Source organism: Nannobrachium achirus (genome assembly GCF_963921795.1).
Source record: "Nannobrachium achirus genome assembly, chromosome: 9".
Lineage (NCBI taxonomy): Eukaryota > Metazoa > Chordata > Actinopteri > Myctophiformes > Myctophidae > Nannobrachium > Nannobrachium achirus.
This window is the reverse complement of record NC_137818.1, coordinates 3,694,997-3,714,539: the sequence shown is the minus strand read 5'-3', so window position 1 is coordinate 3,714,539 and position 19,543 is coordinate 3,694,997. Positions and strand designations below refer to the sequence as shown.

Here is a 19,543-nt window from a genome sequence, read left to right as displayed (position 1 = left end):
AATGCCTTGTCTTCTTCTAGATCTCTTCTCCACTATAGTCCCTCCCTAACATTTTTGCATAGTTTTTATTTGTTGTCGAAAATTTCAATATATTTAGTCTTACTGTAGTTTTAGTCATCATAGCTTAGTTCAGGGGTCTTCAACAGGGGGTCCGGGACCGGGGGTCCTCAGAGTTACTACAGGGGGTCCTCCAAATCTTTGTGTGATAGAAACTTTTTTCCCTCCTTTTTTATATTAACCACTTGAACCCTAGTGTCCATGTTCTGAGAACTTTAGCCAAAAATAGCAGATCTTCAAGCTCAAAATGCCTTGCGCTGCGTTTATTAAGTATTGACGGTTCAAGTGGTTAAATATCTGAAAACCCACATTTACATGAATCCAAAATATACTGATGTGCTGTTAAACAATGAAACTATATGGAATCTATGATAACGTTGTGGGGGTCCCTGCTTCATCTCTCTCTCAACAAAGGGTCCTTGGCCTGAAAACGTTGAAGGCTTAGTTAGTGGAAAAGGTAGAGTTTTAGCAGATTAAATCAACACTATAGTGAGGCTTTAGGCTGTGCTAGTTATTCATTTTCATCATCAATTCACTGCATATTTCAGAAGCAAATACATATATTTTTTTGGAAGGCGCAAAGTGTTCCCTTATGACATCACTGGGAGGCTGACCAATGGTTACAGAGTCTTGTGAATATGACTGAGAGACTGTATCAGATTAATGTGAGCATGGAAACAAAGTCATTGCAAACACGCAGCTCTCATTTAATAATGGCTTTTATCTATTGTTGTACTGGACATTCTCTGACAGACATTCTCAGAAAGTATATTTACATGGATGACAATATACAGTATAGTCTCTCAATCCAGATGTATCTGCAAGTGCTACAGGGAGTCTGACAAAAAGTTTTAACCATTGCGCTTCCCTAACGATTCTTACTGAACGGTCCTAGGAACGGTCCGATTCCTCGAGCTTCCCTTTAGCGATTCCTATTCCAAATGGACCCTTACAGGACTTATGCCTCATTCACACTACAGATATATAGTTGAATGTTTTGCTTGGTAATTCAATGTAATCTCAATGGAAACCAGCTTTAAAGGCTGGATTCCAAGGACAGCCGACATGCCCAGCCTTTAAAGCTGGTTTCCATTGAGATTACATTGAATTACCAAGCAAAACGTTCAACTATATATCTGTAGTGTGAATGAGGCATTAGTGAGGGTATTTATCAGATATTTGACCAATCTGCGAACTAAATCGTTACCAAGACATTTCTTCACCAATGTGTTTCTAAAGGTGTGTAATAATAATGTACTAAAAGGATGAAATTCAACTCCCGGGGGAAATATTTCATGATTCTGAATCCATTGCAAGCATTTGTTTAGCCCAAGTTAATGGGACCCAAACTTTTTATAAGGTTTCCCCCGGGAGTTGGATTTCAAACATTATTATATATTGGTGAAGACACTTCTTGGTAACGATTTAGTTCTCAGATTTTTCTCTTACTAACTGTAACTCTTAGTAACTGTAATGGAATCAAAATGGATCCTTACGGGATCCATTTGGTTCCATTTGGACCCTCTCAGAGTTATTTATGGTTGCTCCGGTTGTCATCTGTTTGTCATTTCCGTTGAAGAAAACACATTTGAAAATGATATCTTTAAAATATATTTTATAATTTCCATTTCTGCTAAGCTGCAGGCTATAGTGTTGGTCTACAGTGGTATGTATTATTTACATGGCCTGCAAAGGGAAACAGATGTGGGGGAGGCTGGACATCTGCTTGCTTTCTTTCAGTGCTTCCACAATCTTGTTGCTGCCGGTTTGAAACCTTGTATGTCCACACAATGCCTCGCAGGGACGGGCAGGGGCTGAAATTTGTAAAGGGGCCTTTTGGTGAAAATATCGAAAATAACAGACCTCCAAGCTCACAACGTGTCGCAGCGAGGTCTGCTATTTTCGGTGCGTGATACCGCACTGAACTAAAACTGCAGACGGCATGGGTTTCTACACAGAGAGGGCAATTCTTACAACATAAGACGCTGCATTCAAGTTCAGGAGAGTTTGGACAAGGCAATTCTCTTGAATGCTGCCTTCAGGTATAGCATGGAAAGAGGGGGCATTTGCATTTCTTTCACCACAGTAAAAAGTGCATTCTTGTTCTGGATAGGGCACTTTTTACAGAGGGATAAAGGGGCAGGGGCTCAAGCCCCCTTTGATGTCTATGTATGCACGTGCCTGATGCCTCGTGATGCAAGGCGTTGTTGTGTAGATCGGCTATTTTCACTAGTTTTGTGCGATAGTATTGTATGATGAAGCAGGGCTTTACTTTACGATGAAACCTACACATTTTATACTTGGAGATACAAGTTTTCTGCCTGACAATGACGATATCAATCATTGTTGTCGAGCAGAAAGCTCTAATCTCCATTTTCTAACTTTTGGAGTTTCTTTTCATAAATGAATGCCTTACTTCATCATCCTACGCTACAGTGTCACAAGTTACTGCTATTGTTTATGCTTTTGAAATTAAATACTCAAAAGTAACAGTTTTGGAGTTTCCACCCGACACAGACAAATGAAAATGAGGGCAGATTCTGCCAAACTATTTCAATGGGCATCGAGTGCATCTTTTGCAGAAATCTGCAAATAGCAACAAACCACTCCATTCCCATTGTAAAGCATTGGCAGAAATGATTCTGAATCCATTGCAAGCATTTGTTTTGCACAAAAAACATTTGTTGGGCTAAATACGGCTCTCACAACAAAACTGTGAAAAGTGATGACTCATCACTAAACCCTAGTTTTGTGTGGCCGTTTTTAGCCCAAGTTAATGGGACCCAAACTTTCATCAGTTTTTCCCCGGCAGTTGGATTTCAAACTTTGAGTACATATTATTACACACCTTTAGAAACACATTGGTGAAGACATTTCTTGGTAACGATTTAGTTCTCAGATCTTTCTCTTACTAACTGTAACTCTTAATAACTGTAATGCAATCAAAATGGATCCTTACGGGGTCCATTTGGTTCCATTTGCACCCTCTCAGAGTTATTGATGGTTGCTCCGGTTGTCATCTGTTTGTCATTTCTGTTGAAGAAAACACATTTGAAAATGATTGCATTGGCAGAATCCATCCTCATAGGTAGAAGTAACCTTCGGTGTGACCGTACCCTCCTAGGACAACAGTCTGTCTTGAGAGACTAATCAGCACAACAACAGTCCAGTACAGTGTTTAATATGAGATGATGTCAGATGTCAACAGATTTAGATGAGGGGTGTGCAGTGATACAGTATAGACCAATGATTCTCAGTTTGTCATCTCTGCCAGGCCCGGGTGGCCCAAGACCGCAGATCTTGTTTCTGCGTCTGTCTGTCCTGTTTGTCCACTAACTCCGCTTGTCTCAGACACCAAAACTATTGCGTTAAACTTTTCCAGTAGGTCAAGGAATAACCTCTACTCCAAAATGTTCAAAGCAAAGAAGGCTCTTGTGGCTCTATAACAGGCCGCTTCAGGCTTTGGACTGAAACTCTTGATTGAACCATAGGCCTACGTAGATTCTTTGAGATCACGCCGTACAACAGTCTGTCTTGAGAGACTAATCAACACAACAAGGTTCCAGTACAGTGTTTAATATGAGATGATGTCAGATGTCAACAGATTTAGATGAGGTGTGTACAGTCAGTAATACAGTATAGACCAGTGATTCTCACTTTGTTATCTCTGCCAGGTCCGGGTGGCCCAAGACCGCAGATCATGTTTCTGCGTCTGACTGTCTTGTTTGTCTGCTAACTCCGCTAACTATTGCGTTAACCTTTGCAAGGCACGCACATTTCCAGTAGGTCAAGGAATAACCTCTACTCCAAAATGTTAAAATCAGTCTTCTTGTGGCTCTCTAACAGGCCGCTTCAGGCTTTGGACTAGAACTGTTGATTGAACCATACGTAGATTCTTTGGGATCACGCCGTAACTCCCCACCCATTTGTGCCTGACTGCAATTTTATGTTTGCTTTTTGCTGCTCCTCCAAAAACTCACACAAATCCATTAAGTACGCGTTAGTTCAGTCATGTGATTTTTCACATTATATTCCGATTGGCTATGATTGACTTGATGCTTGCAGGACCTGCAGGTATAGCCAAACCCGACCTGGCGGAGATCTTTTCCAGTTTATTTCTGGGACCCCGATGAATCTACACTGTAAAATCATCAGTGTAATTTTAACTCAGAGTTACACAAATCTGGACCCTTAAACATTGACGAACCGTGGTATTTACTCTGGGAACCCATATGGTGACTTCAGAGTGTTCAAAGTAAATCTGAGATAGTTTTGATGGATGGTATTTGAAAATACTATTTGCTTAATGTTGCTGTTTAATGTTTGTTTATTTTATTGTATTGTGTTTGCCTATGGGGTGGGGTTTTAAACACAGGATAGGGTTTAAGATAAGGACAGGACGATACTGAAATCCATTCATACAACAGAGTATTCATCATAAATTCATTCATAATACCTGACACTCTGTGACCAAACCCCGCCCACCTGGTGTTGCAAGGTAAATCAAAACAAACATGAACAATGCCATGTGAATACTATAGTGACTAATAGTAAGCTATAGATTGAATGAAAAATGAACAGCTAATTCTTTTTATATATAAGAGTGTAATCATTAATACAATCATTAATATGATGAGATGAAGATGTTGAAATGCACAACTTCCAGTCAAACAAAATAAAGGAAAAATATGAGCAGTCAATTCAAGAGATGTTACTCCTCTCCTCTCCATTGCTGAATGGGTAGAGGCCTCCTGCATGGGGAAAGAGGAGGTCAAAGGTTCCATTCCTGGCCCGGTGGGTCTTCATGGCCAGGTGTCCACGAGCAAGACAACTTGACCCCCGAGCACTCATCAGAACCCTCTGAGCAGCCATCAGCTGGAGGAAGCTGAAGACAGAATGAACCAGGTCCCTCCACTCCTCCCTTCCCCTCCCCTCTCCTCTCCTCTCCTCTTAAGCCCCTATCATAGTAGGCACCGCGGTGGTAAGCTATCCACCGTGGTGTAGTCTTTTTAAGTCATAAAACTACAACATTACGTCATTACTCGCGGTGAAGAGCTTTCCACCGCGAACCCCGACCCATCTCTCTGTTTTTACTATCAGACAGATCGGCCCATCACCCCGTTCACTGATTGGTCGATCTAGACCAGTCAGTCACAGTGATAGGACTTCACCGTGACTGACTATGATGGCCTCCACTTGTTTTCCCACTTTAGGTGGATAGCTTATCACCTAAAATTTGCGGTGATAGGCTCTTCACTGCAGACTCTGATAGGGGCTTTAGTCTTGTGTAGCCAGACAACCATTCCACAATCTCCAAATGCTTTCTACTAAAGAGTCTGGAATTCCACCCCCGAAAATCCGAACACGGAAGTGTTCACGAAAAAACAAATTTAAAACATCTTTACATTTATTAATTTCCATTTCTGCTAAGCAGCCAGCTATATTATGCTTAGATGATTTTCATTTACAGAGTATTAGGAGAATTTTGTGCGACTGTAAAGACTTCGATTCGTTCCTGATCAGAACTTCCGTTGTATGAACGGAAGCATTGGAACACCGTGGAAGACAACAGTCTGGCCACACGAGACCACTCTCCTCTACAACCCTTTCCTCTCCTCTATCTTAGGTGCGTATAGCGTTGTTCTGACGTCCCATTAGTCTGACGATACCTAACCCTAACCTTAACCCTAACCCTAACCTCAGTAAAGCTATGCCTAAACCTAACCTTAACCTAGCTCTGGTCCATAGCGCTAGTGGAGTGTTCTCCCCAACGCTATGTTCCTCTACCTCCGCTCTGGCTTGGCAAAACCGGAGAACCCTCTCGTCTGGTCCGAAAATAACAGTATCAGTGGACAGTTGAAAGCTTACTCTACTTAGTGGACGCAGTGTGGGCCCCCCACCACACGCTTAAAATACATTTCTAGGGCGAAATGAAAAATATTCCACTGGATGGAGACTCGAGACATTTCTTCTAGTTTTTTTACTAGCCTTTTAGGAAGAGTGTCCTCTAACGCTAACCTTAACCCTAACCCTATAACCTCACTAAAACTGTGCCTAAACCTAAACCTAACCTCACTAAAACTGTGCCTAACCCTAAGTTGGACTAATGGGACGTCGGACCATGGAGATCTTCCCTCTCCCTCTCTTCATCCCCTTACCACCAGCGCAACGGTCAGAAGGACTAAAACCAGTCCAGAAACAGTCGACCTCAGACTCGAACCCGCGGCGGCATCGGACACGCTTATCGTGGTCTCCTTCTCCCTGTTGGCCTCCCTCTCTCTGGGCTTGGCGCTCGGTCCTTCCCTCCCTCCCTTCCTATGAGGATCTCCTGGTTGGTCCACTTCATTCTCCTCAGAGATCTCCGCCTCTTCTCCTCCCGGTGGTGTTGGGGGGTGGGGGGGAGAGGAGGGGGCGGGGGGCTGAGGAGGTGGAGGAGGGGGGGTGTTGGGGGAGGGCTGCTCCTCCTCCTCCTCTGAGGAGGAGGAGGGTGACGCGGGCGTAGCGGGCGGAGGAGTCTCGGGCGGAGGTGTGACAATGGCTCCGTCGGTCACAGCCAGGTCTCCCTCGCCATCATCTTCATCATCATCATCGCCACCGTCCTCTTCAGGTGTGTCGGCCACTGAAAACACACAGGACACCAATTAGACCAGTGGTTCTCAACCTAGGCCACGACCCCCATTTTTTTGGGGTGCCATGATTCCCCTCCATCCCTCCCTAAAACATGATTATCAGGTATTATAACGAAAAAACATCGCATGGATGCACCTGGGACGTATCCTCAGTGATGTAGCCCAAGCTCATCTGGGTTTCGGGTCTCGCAACATCATACCCCTCACCTGGGTGACCCAGCCGGGGTTGATCAAGTCCCGACTTACGTCCCAGTAGCTACCCACGATCAGTCCCACTAGGGAAAGACAGGACCATTCACTCCACCACTCCAGAACTACTCTGCCAAGACTAGGGAAAGAAGTCTGGCGCTTGGAAGGACTAGGCTCTGTGGATTTACTCCTGTCCGGGCCCCTCCTACGTCTCACCATGTCCACTCCTGCTCTCACCAGGTCCAGGACCTGTGCGTTGCACCAGACTTTAGCCCCAGACATTTCACTCAGGAGTGGTGAATTTTTGAACCGCAATGGTACTGCAGGCTCCACCTGACCGTGGGTTTGTTGGGCTTCTTATATACTAGGAGGAAGATTTTTTCCAAAAAATTGTACAGAAAGAGTTAAAATTAGGTTTTTATGTGGCCACACCCACCAGTGGTGATCCAGCTGAAGTTAGCCACACCCACAGTGTTGGTGAATGGTAAAAGGGGAGGGGATGATTATATGATGTCACTCTATCTGTGTTTTTGGATCGGCACTTTTGACCCACAAGGTGGCAGCCTCGAGGAAGAAACCCAAAATACAAAGGGAATACATAATTGCCCTAAACCCTGAATCATCGTGGGCACCCAATGTGTTAACTGGGGACCCCCACCCCCACCCTGACGAAGAGTTGAGGCTTTACATTTTGTATAACACAGTTCTATTGTGACGCCAGTTCGAAGCTTCGTTCCTTAGCTGCCTCCTCCACCCCAGCCTCCACCTTTTGACCAGAGTCTGGCTTAGGCTCAAATACTTGCAATTTCATGTCTGCTGATTCAAGCTAATGTGTCAATGTATTGCCACTGTACTACTATTGTATCCCTATGGGGGGTTTCCTTGCTATGGGGACCCGTCCCCATACAACATTCAGGGAACATCCCCGAGCGCCCTTTAACGCCAAGTCTTAAAGAAGCTATTATAGTCAACTTTTTCTTGAAAAACGGATGCTAAAATAAAAATAATGTTTTGAAAATATTTTATAAAAAAATAAGCTTCATAAAAATGACCCAAAAAAAAAAAACGATTTGTTTACATCCTAGTCTAAATAGAGTAGAATGTAAACAAAGTGTCAGCCTGACAATGGCCCAAATGATTATTTTATCATTATTTTACGCTTTTTGTGGATATTTTTTAATAGAAACACATATATGAAGCTTATTTCTTTATAAAATATTTTCGAAACATAATTTTTATTTTAGCATCCGTTTTTCATATTTTTTTTTACTATAGCTTCTTAAACTGTATCCATTTGTTGCAATAAATGATTCAATCTACTTTGACGTGCGTGTTCCTGTCTAAAACATACAGACACAGAGACACAGAGAAGTAGCTAGTCTTAGTCGTACCACAGAGATTGTTTTCACACTTCTGCAGGTTCTCAGGGCAGCTGGAACACCAATCCCCCTCGATGTATGGCTTCTCATCGTCATAGTTACCTCTGGACAGAAGGACACACACACATTGGTAGACAGTATTACTATACTTGTGAAGACCAGGGGTGTAGTCGTCCCAATTTAAAATGAAGCAGATACGGAACGGAAAGTTCCTATGATTGGCCACTTGTTGCGCTGTTTGTTCTGGCACCAGAAGCAACATGTTCTCCATAGGATTCCATTCATTTCCCCCAAACTTTTACATTTGATTTTCTTACCTTAATAAACATTGTCATGAAAACGTTATGGTTCCTGTCGCTAGTTTAGAGCCTTGTTTCAATCACCATGATAAGCGTTTTGTGAAAATATGTTCCAATTTATGTTATATTTGATGTTATAGAGCATCGCAGTTGAAGCCCCACCCCGTCCTCACTCTGGTGTCGGAAGCGTTTTCCGCATTCATTTCTTCCATAGACATTTCATAAAGTATTTATTTAAACGTTATTAAGCCTTGGACAAAGCCACCTTGGCTGGAGAGGAATCATGACAATTTTCACATTTTTTTGAATGCAAAGATTAATTAGAAAGCTGAAAAAAGGGCAGGGTACAAGACTGTGTACATCATTATTTTTTAAATTGCGGAAACTACACTCCCAGAATGCATTGCGAATGACACTTGTTTCCTGAAATATAGCCCTTAAATCACGCTCAGTTTAGTTATCCAGGCCAGCATATGGCCTAAAATGTTGTGTTTGTCATGTCTGTGGACGCTCTTATCGTCATCCTTAACATAGTGCATCATATTTGTAAAAGAAAGACGATCGCTCACGGAGTTCTGCTGAAGTGCAATAATCCGCCGGGAAGACAGGGGGCAGTAGCTACTTCCGCGGTAACCGCAAGATATGTGAAAGAAGAAGAAGCTAGACCAATCACAGACGTCGAATTCACGGGATGTACATGTTTAGCAGTATGGGTAATGCAGTTCTTCTCCGTGCGATCTTGATTAAAACGTGTTTTTACTAAAACTAGAGTGATTGCATACATACTCGGGGGTTCTACAGGAGCATATAGAACCATTTTACAACCACCAGCCTAGTGGTAAGTGTACATTGAATTGCTAAGACTTTGTGGCTGATAATGAAAAACCCTATGGTAAGAATGAATGGCGAGTTTGCTTCCGACACCTCACTGCGATGCTCTATAGCAGGGTATGCTGTAGGAGGGGCTTGTGATCATAGGCTTGTGATGATTCTTCTTCGTGTGCTTTATTTTCGGCAAGCTCAAGACAATGTCCCATGTATCCCTGCGGTTGCACGTGACCGTTGGCAGCCAATAGCATTCGAGACGGTATCATTTCTACCATTGAACATTGATTTCTCCAATAATGGCGTCACCCATACAAGGGCCAAAAAAAGCTTCATTTGCGCAGCATAGAAACGATGATTGGCTTAGCAACGTGACAAAAACAAAAGAATATCCATGAATTCAAGTCTCCGTGGGGTGAGTAATCTATAGGAAAAAAAAGTTTTTGGGGTGAAGTATCCCTTTAATCCTTAGGCCAGTCCACAGCAGTACAACTCACTCCTTGAAAACCATCATCCCCACTGGCAAGGAGTTGCATTGGTGTGACATGGCCGTTATCGTTCCGGGAGTATACCGAGGCGTTCCCATGCCACTGTGGAGATATAATCCTTCCATCTGGTGTTTGGTCTGCTACGGGGTCTCCTCCCAGTGGGACGTGCATCGAGGACCTTCCTAGGAAGGCGCTCGGGGGGCATCCGTACTAGATGCCCCAACCACCTAAGCTGACTCCTTTCCAAGTGTAGGAGCAGCGGTTCTACTCCAAGTCTCTCTCGGGTGACTGAACTTCTCACCCTATCTCTAAGGGAAATACCAGCCACCCGTCTGAGAAAACAAATTTCGTCCGCTTGTACCCGAGACCGAAATGATCGGCTATACTAGTAGTGGTCGCTATCAGAATCCAATGTAATAAAAAAGTAATAAAATCTCGTTATAGGCGGTGTGGATTGCCATTGAATGAGTTAAATTGTTAAATATATCTCTTTTGACACGAGCTACATTGATAAATGACACATTGTGTCCACAGTGGGTGGAGACAGAGGTCACGAGGGATTAACATATTAGCTCTATAAATCTGTTGTCAGAAGAAGTACTATACGCAGTGCCGTACCCGTTAGACCACTGGACTAATTACAGATAGATATTAGATATTATAATCAGTGGGCCATTTATACTGTGGATTGCAACATCAGGAACGGTCGAGGCAAATTGGGAACAATGCGAGTTGAGAATGCCTGCCTCACCCATTTATTTACGTGATAAATACACATTGTGACTTGTTGACACATTGGACAAATTATGGATCCACAGGGATCCCTGATGTCATCAGAAACGGCTGACATCTTGATGATGGCGTGCATCTTGGGCATAACAGGGACCCCCACAGAGTTCCATTGTGCATGGCTACTACTCATCAGTCTATTGGTGCAAAGGCACAGAACGTGAACGCAAAGGTCGGCCAATCTGTGAAGCCAATGGGTGTGGTTGGCCAATCAGAGAAGCATGACGCCTATAATTCGGTATGTTCTTCGGCACGCCCCCATACTTCCCTTTGTCCATATTTTGGAGTGGTGCTAACCGCTCCTACGTCTGGCTTTGTTTGTACAGTATGTCCATCCTGCTTTTTGGGCAAACTTCGCAGGACGCTTAATGAAATGAACTCATAAGAGGCACTGCTCTCTTCACACTGGGGTTGATTTTTTTTCACAGTCTGTGTTTGATATTTAACCCATTTAGGCCTAGAATTATTGAATGCTTTAACCAGTGAAAAATAGCAGATATACAAGCTCACAGCGTGGCACCGAGTGCTGCGCTGCGAGCTTGTAGATCTGCTATTTTTGAAAAAGTCGTGAAAATGTGCACATTTTTGAATATATGTGTTTTCAAAGCGAACGTTTGTAACTCAAATTTTGCTTCTTGGGGGTCCCTGGAACTAAATATTTTGAGATGGGGGTCCGTGGCCAAATACATATAATTTTGGGGTCCTTCACATGAAAAGGTTTGAGAACCACTGACATAGTAGTCTCTCAAGAACAGACTAACTGAGCTCCGGTTAAGTGAAAAGGACCTTTTCTTTGACGATGGCTGGCCAGATTGCTGACATAGAAACATAGGTTTTTAAAAAAAACCTTAGAAGGATTCAAAAGACACTTATAGAATCGGGTCAAAATTCTAATTTTCACGATTTTTCAAAAATAGCAGATCTACAAGCTCGCAGCGCGGCACTCGGTGCCGCGCTGTGAGCTTGTATATCTGCTGTTTTTCAATAGTTAAAGCATAAAATAATGATACACAATAATGTGTACCCGTTCAGAGTTAATACTCACGCAGGATAGTAGTTGCATACGAGGAAGTTGGCTCTCTCAAAGTCCAGGCCGTCCATGGAGTTGCACAGATGCCAGGCACAGCCTACCCTGTGAGTGTTTGCCCACACCATCTGGAAACGCACACACACACACACACACGCACGCACGCACGCACACAGGGACGTGCAAAGAATGTTAGAGTGCTAGGCAGGGGCTGGCCATTTCTAAAAGGGCCTTTTGGTGAAACATCTAAAAAATAGCAGTCCTCCAAGCTCACAACAAGTCGCACTGTAACACGTTGTGAGCTGGGCGGTTGGCTATTTTCGGTGCTTGGAACTAAGCATAATCAAGTGAATACTGGAGATGTGGCGTAACGGCATGGATTTCTACACAGAGAGGGCAATTCTTTCAACATAAGATGCTGCATTCAAGTTCAGGAGAGTTTGGGCAAGGCAATTCTCCTGAATGCTGCCTTCAGGTATGGCATGGAAAGAGGGGGCATTTGCATTTGTGTGTGTGTGTGTGTGTGTGTGTGTGTGTGTGTGTGTGTGTGTGTGTGTGTGTGTGTGTGTGTGTGTGTGTGTGTGTGTGTGTGTGTGTGTGTGTGTGTGTGTGTGTGTGTGTGTGTGTGTGTGTGTGTGTGTGTGCGCGTGCGCGCGCGCGTGCGTGCGTGCGTGCGTGCGTGCGTGCGTGCGTGCGTGCGTGCGTGACTGACCTGTGTGTAGTGTCCACACATCTTGTCTTCAGGACAGCTGTTGTTGTTGTAATCGTAGTCTAGGTTCTCTGCAGGGTCACACAGGACATGACGACATGATTCAAACCACAGGTGACGTCCATGAAACGTGTACACAGGACAGTCATGACTTGTCATAAAGCCAGCTATCATGTGCTTATGTTTGCAGATGATTCTGTAATAGTCAGCGTGTCACACTTTGTGTAGCCTCGGAAACCCAGATTCTGTAATAGTCAGCGTGTCACACTTTGTGTAGCCTCGGAAACCCAGACTTTTATTACACTTTGTGGCACAGCTGTGAGCTTGTAACATCTGCTATTAACATTTTAGATACATCTTGAAAGTGTGAGAAAAACTGACGTAGAAGACATTTTGCAGAATCTGCCTTACGTCTTAAAGCTTCTACACCATGCATTAAAATAATGAATATCATATTGTTTATGCCCCAAAAACGTTTTTCAAAAGGTTTGAGGCTAAATGACCACTCCTGAATACAGAGCCCCTGTCATTTCTGCCTGGCTTTCAGAGCATTTTCAGGTGAATTAAAGTGTTACCTATGTCTCTCTCATCTCACCACACACAGGTATAAGGGATGCAGTGAAGTGATACGCACCGAAGAACCACTTCTCCAGAGCCTCCCGGAGGTCCAGAGGTCCGGTGTTGGCGAACATGTTTTCCCCCGTCTCCTCCAGCTCTGGGTTGTGGTTCCACACGCACTTAGCAGCGTAGCCTTCTGCTATCACCTTTAAGCTGGGGTCCCATTTCTATAAGACATATAAGAACACTTATAGCAGTGTAACCTTCCATTTCTGTAAGACATACAAGAACACTTATAGCAGTGTAACCTTCCATTTCTGTAAGACATAAGAACACACTTAGCAGCGTAGCCTTCTGCTATCACCTTTAAGCTGGAGTCCCATTTCTATAAGACATACAAGAACACTTATAGCAGTGTAACCTTCCATTTCTATAAGACATACAAGAACACTTATAGCACCTTCCATTTCTATAAGACATACAAGAACACTTATAGCACCTTCCATTTCTGTAAGACATACAAGAACACTTATAGCAGTGTAACCTTCCATTTCTATAAGACATACAAGAACACTTATAGCAGTGTAACCTTCCATTTCTGTAAGACATACTGTAAGTCATGTTTCCACAAACGTATTCGAAAATAGGAAGCGAATTATCAGAAATGTACATTAAGACAAAGCGAATTCATCCTGTTTCCAGGTTGAAATTCAGTGTGTGAATTCAGTGACCATGGAGCTAAAGTAGCCGCACATTGCAACACTAGATTTTTGTTGTAATTGGAAGAATCTAGGGTTGCAATACCTCCCATAGCGATCCAATGGATCAAAACGTTGTTGTTTTTTTTGCTTTCTGATTGTATCAAGTCTTGAACTTCGGAAGCGCTTGTCTTCTATAACGCCATGTCCTGCTGCCTCCTGCATTATGTGACATTTAGAACCAGCTGGTACACAGGACCGCTGAGTGACTTCCCACGAGCGCTTCCAAACTCCAGTACTTAGAAAAAATAATCACCTTAACTGAATTTCTTGACAGAAAATAAATCGTAACAAGTTCACGGTGGATTTTTATGAAACAAACACTTTGCAGATAGTAAGAGGATAAGGAAAGCTTTCCATAGAGCCGCAATATTGGTGAGTTTGACGTTGTTTAACACTTATGTTGCAATGATTTTTTTCTCTTCAATGTCTCGCGTTGCCATGGTTACCATAGACTTCCATGTAATTGTGCAATTGTGTAAAAAGTGCACGCCCATGCCTAGATGATGCACCACGTGTGTAGATGCTGTTCACAGCTTTCAAACAAAAAAATCCGCTTGGAAATCCGTTCAGGCATTCATGATTTATGGGCCATTATGTTTTCTTCAGATGTAAACAAACATGGCTGCCATGTTTGAAAGAATGGGTTGGTATGGGGGTTAAACATGCAATTTCGCGATCGCGATCATGCCTAATACATTTCTGGAGGTCCAAAAAAAAATTTTGAAAAAAAAAAAATTTGATTTTTTTTTTTTTTTTCATAAACGGCCCAAACTCGGGAAACTCGGGGTTGGCACAGCGTTGGTATCAATACAAACTCGGGAAACTCGGGGTTGGCACCAGATGTGTTAATACAATCAGAAAGCAAAAAAAAAACATTTTGGTGCATTGGATCCCTAGAGGTATTGCAACCCTAGATTCATCCGATTATAAAAGAAAATCTAGTGTTGCAATTTGCGGCTCGAGCTACAGAATGGTTCTGAAGCTGTGTTCACGTTCACTCTGCCATTGAAATGAATTGACTCCAACCTGCTTCCTGTCTCCTAAAAAGGTGTCTGCCCACTTCCCGCAAGATACAGGAAGTAAACTGGGGATGGCATGTGTTGCTATTTCCGTCTTGGCTAATAGCCTATTGCTTCCAGGATATGGGATGCTGGGCCTGGGGTTGAAGTGGTTAATTACGAGTGAACGGACAAGCTGACAGACACGCAGACAACTGTCTCCAGGTCAGGGTCAGGTCAGTGTAACAAATACACACATGTTGTCACTTTCCGGCAGACACCGTGTCCCGAAAACAACGTTACTTTTCAGGAAATGGAAAAGAGAAACTTGCGTTCCATTGAAAACTCCCCTTTTTTAGAGAGACGCTTATAGTGAGACACGGAAGCAGAGAAAGGCAAACACTATGATCTCTACTGCTACTTTTCTTTCCTGCTGTGAGCACTTTCACTTCTCACGCCTTGGCACTGACACTTTTTTAATTGCTTTGCACTGATAATTATTATTAATTTGTTTTCATGACTATAGATAGGCTGAGACACTTATGAAGCGCTGACTGTAATGGACACGTTACCCCCCGGCTCCACCGAGCGCGTCGAGCGTCGCGTCAACGTCAGTGCTGGGAACGCTCCCGTTTTAATTAATGAAGGGTGCTCCACTGCCGACGTCAACGTCAGCGTCTGACGCTCAAATTCGCCCCGGTTCATTTTTTGACGCCGTCCGACGCCGGCACGACGCCGTCATTTTGGTGGAGCCCTAGGGTTATTTTGTTTTACCTCCGCTTACCGCTGCTCTGCCTGTTAATGGTTTTGAGTTGTATTTCTGTACACAACAGTTATTTAACATTAACTGCTGTGCCACCTCTGGGTGACTGATTTCCCCCGCGAGATAGTAAAAGTAGTATCTCCAGCATTTATTAATAATACAGACCAATAACGTGTAGGCTGAAGTGAAGCCTAAGCTTATTGTGCCTACCCTTCTAAAACAAAACGGCTACAAGTACGATTCAAGTCTCATTTTATTTGTTATGAGCAGCTATGTTCTTCTTTCTCTTGATAGTTAGTCATGGCTGTCAGTTCGCACCTAATGTTGTGTGGGAGTCCAGACTGCTCCAGACCGTACCGAAGGACTACCAGTTTGCATAACGTCGTCAGACTAGGACTCAAGTCTAAGACAAACAGGTCATCAGAGGGTGCGAGGGAATAACGTATGTATTCTCCAAAGAGGATGATACGATCTCCCACCATGCAACAGCACATCCTATACATTGGTTGACCTGGTCGTCTCCCCCTGGACTCAACCTTCTTCCAGGAGAAGGTCTCTGGACTGAACTTCCATAGATCATTGACTCCATCTTCCACCAGGCCACCAAATATGTACAGCTCTCCATTGTAGACAAAGACTGAATGGCACCAGCGTTTGTTAGGAAGAGGCTCTGCAGAAGGTGTGTTCAGCCAGCAGTTGGTCTCTGTGTCAAACAGTCTGATGTGTTGGTAGTCACGGTACCCGCCGCTTCCATACACAAACATCTTTGTCCCGATGAAGGTGGCAGATGGAGGACGCAGCGAAGCAGGTGGTGGAGGTCCTGTGGTGTTAATTAAAGACCAGACCATTGTGGTGGTGTCCAACTTCTACATCTCCTTAGCATATCCACTAGAATGGATCCATCCTCCATGGATAAACATGACCTTCCCCAAGACACAGGCTGAGTGGTTCTCCCTCCCCTTTGGAACGGTCCCTGACACCTTGGGTTTGAGCCATCTGTGGGTGTCCACATCAAATGCATAAAGCTTGCTGCATTCCGGCATAGGCTCAATCGTCCCTCCAAAGATGTAGACATTATCTTCTATCTGCACAGCTGTGTGGCCCCGGCGCTTGGTGGGAACATCTCCTCCAGTTGTCACAGGAGGCAACTTCCTCCAGCGCAAAGACACAGTGTTGAAAACACGCACATCAATGTGATCCCTGCGCCATCCTAGGGTGTGTGTGCAAAATCTGGCATGGATCGGGTCAACGGTTGCGGAGATATGAGCAGGGGAAAAGTGTGACGTGTGACATGTGACGGACGGAGAGACAGACAGCCGGTGGAGGTTTTTGCGACCGTCAGGGAGCAGTTTACTATGAAACACTGTGTCCCACCGTGTCCCACCGTGGCCGCAGCACAATTTCTTTTAGGTCCTTTCAGATGCACAGTCCACCGCAACATTTCACACTCAAATACAGACGCTGCCCATAGCCGACAACTCAAGCGTTGCTCTTCAACAGAATGCAGTTCTATCACACATGATGCCACTTATATTGGTAGAGCAGCCTCCAATCACGTGAATGACGTCAGTTTTATCCAAATATGTAGTTCCACCTGGCCTGGTAGCTCAGTCGGTGCAGTTTGTATGATTGATTGCTTGATTGATTGATTGATTGATTGATTGATTGCTTGATTGATTGCTTTATTAGTAGAAATGTGAACAGTACGTGGTACAGTCATACATTAAGGCTAAAAATCACACCCAGTGTGACGTGAGCGGTGCTATTTATGAGTTAATTTCATTAAGCGTCACGCAAAGCTTGGCCAATGAGACCCTGGCCATACGTACAAGCAGACACCAACTGACCAATGACAGGTCCGGACATACAGTACACTGGACTAACAGACAAAGCCAGATGTAGGTGTGGCGTTCAACCTCAGAATTCCATCTCCCAGGGGGTCTAGCGCAGTGTTTCTCAAATGGGGGTACTGCATTTGAGAAACTGCAGGGGGTACGTGAGAAAAACTAGGAAATGGGAATATGTATTTCTATTTTACTGTTATGGTTAATGATAAAACATTTCCTCCCTCCGAGTCATCAGCACCCACACCCTAGGTGGGGTTGGCAATAGGGCCTTTCTGTGTGGAGTTTGCATGTTCTCCCTGTGTCTCCTAGGGTAGATGCCCTCACAAAAACATGCAGTAGTCCTGGTTTCTATACTACCTCCCCCTAGCCAGCCAGGTGCTCCCCAATTCCCCTGGCGCGGCAGGGGGAGAGCGGAAACCAGGACTACAGGTTAGGTGGCACTGGGTGAAAAAATGGGTTGCAAAAAACGTGGGATAAAAAAAAATATATATAAAAAAAAGATAAAACATTGACAGAGATGGTGTGAACCTGCTCATCTGTACATTGTTAAACCAAATTACATCAATTACTTGACTAGTAGTAACTGTAGTAAATGTTTATTTGCCATTATGCTGTTTTATTTTGAACGTATTGGTATTGGAACTTTACTTTTTATGTACATTTTGCTGTAGTCAGGGGAAGGGGGTACTTGGCTTTGGAAATCAGTGTAAGGGTTAGGGTTAGGGTTAGGGTTAGGGTTAGGGTTAGGGTTAGGGCAGCCACAAAATATTGAGAACCAGTGGTCTAGCGCATTGTGAAACAGTAAGGCCTGAAAACCAGACCAATCTGCCATTGCAGATTAGTCTGGCCCGCTCTGTATTTCCCTGCCTCCAAAGTTGTGGGGCACCAATCAGGGCCCAGTATATGCAAACATGGTGCAGGTTCATCACCAGAGGAAATGAAGGTTCCTCACAGAGATTCCAGACTAATATCTACACAGTGATATTAGTCTGGCCATAATAATAATCTTCATTGTGCCCAGCGAGCAATCAGTGCTCTGTACCGCCCTAACCTCGGAAACCCAGACTTTTATTTTGGCGATAGGAAAGTACCGCCCTGTCTCCTCTGGCTATGGGATGGATGAGACACGCACTAGAGCTCTTCACGGGTCCCAAAAAACCCAGACCCGAAACCTGATGACCTGTGACCTGTGTTGTTTTTGACAGCAGATTTTGATTTAGTTTTAGTCGTAGTCTTTTGAATAAAATGTAATTTAGTTTTAGTCATAATTTAGTCACCTGAAAAGTTTTAGTTTTGGTCTAATTTTTGTTGACTAAATATCATAAGATTTTAGGCGACTAAATCTACAGTTGATTTAGTCGACTAAAATGTATTTTGGCAGGCCTTGACTTAATTTGTTGTGTGCTGAAAATAGCAGATCTACAAGCTCACAACGCGTCGCAGCGCGACGCGTTGTGAGCTTGTAGATCTGCTATTTTCACCTGAGAAAAACCGAACATAAAATGACTCTCTTCTCCATTAGTAACTCCCTAACGTTTTAGTCTAGTTTTTATTTTGTTGACGAAATTATCAATATATTTAGTCTTAGTTTTAGTCATCACAGCTTAATTTTTATTTCGTTTTTATTTCGTTTTCGTCAGTGAAAAGAACGCAGTCGACAAACATTTTTCGTCATAGTTTTAGTCGACGAAATCAACACTGCCTGTGACCTGTGTTCATAGATGGCGGAATACATTATCGCACAATCCATGTGTGCATTCCTTGGGGATGTAGTTTGATGCTAGCCTGAGATAGCGATGATTTCATCGACTAAAGCGATGACGGAAATGTTTCTCCTACTACCTTTTTTCACTGATGAAAACTAAATAAAACTAAACAGGCTGATTGGCACGTTTATTGACAGGTTTTCTTCCTCCTCAAATCTTTCCAAATTCTTTTTTTTTAGTGTTTCGCTGTTTCTGTTCAAATCCGTCCAGCTGTCGTGTTGGATTAGATTTCCAGACTTGCAGAACTCTGATTGGAAACACCTGCGTTTTGGAGTGCTGAATGAAATCAGGTGAATGAAATCATGATGACTCATATTTCTGCTGATGCAATCACTGAGTGCGTTCACTGGCAGGAAGTCATTAAAACGTGACTTGTATGGACTTTGACATGAAAAAAATACACAAGCGGAGATCGGTAACTGCTAGGATCTGTAAAAGTGTGAAAAATGTATCTTTCAT

The 19,543-nt window shown here is 43.6% G+C and overlaps 1 protein-coding gene across 1 annotated transcript in view; it reads right to left on the bottom strand.

Annotated features, from left to right (window-relative positions):
- Positions 1-4,758: 4,758 nt before the first annotated feature.
- LOC308291720 (peptidase inhibitor 16-like) overlaps positions 4,759-19,543 on the bottom strand; it is a gene marked incomplete at both ends in the record, with an annotated part of 41,498 nt that continues 26,713 nt past the window's right edge. Inside the window, 6 exons of the mRNA XM_080733849.1 lie at positions 4,759-4,942; positions 6,517-6,676; positions 8,267-8,358; positions 11,701-11,810; positions 12,395-12,462; positions 13,026-13,176. Coding sequence (XP_080589975.1) covers positions 4,759-4,942; positions 6,517-6,676; positions 8,267-8,358; positions 11,701-11,810; positions 12,395-12,462; positions 13,026-13,176 — 765 coding nt within the window. The remainder of the gene's footprint in view (positions 4,943-6,516; positions 6,677-8,266; positions 8,359-11,700; positions 11,811-12,394; positions 12,463-13,025; positions 13,177-19,543) is intronic.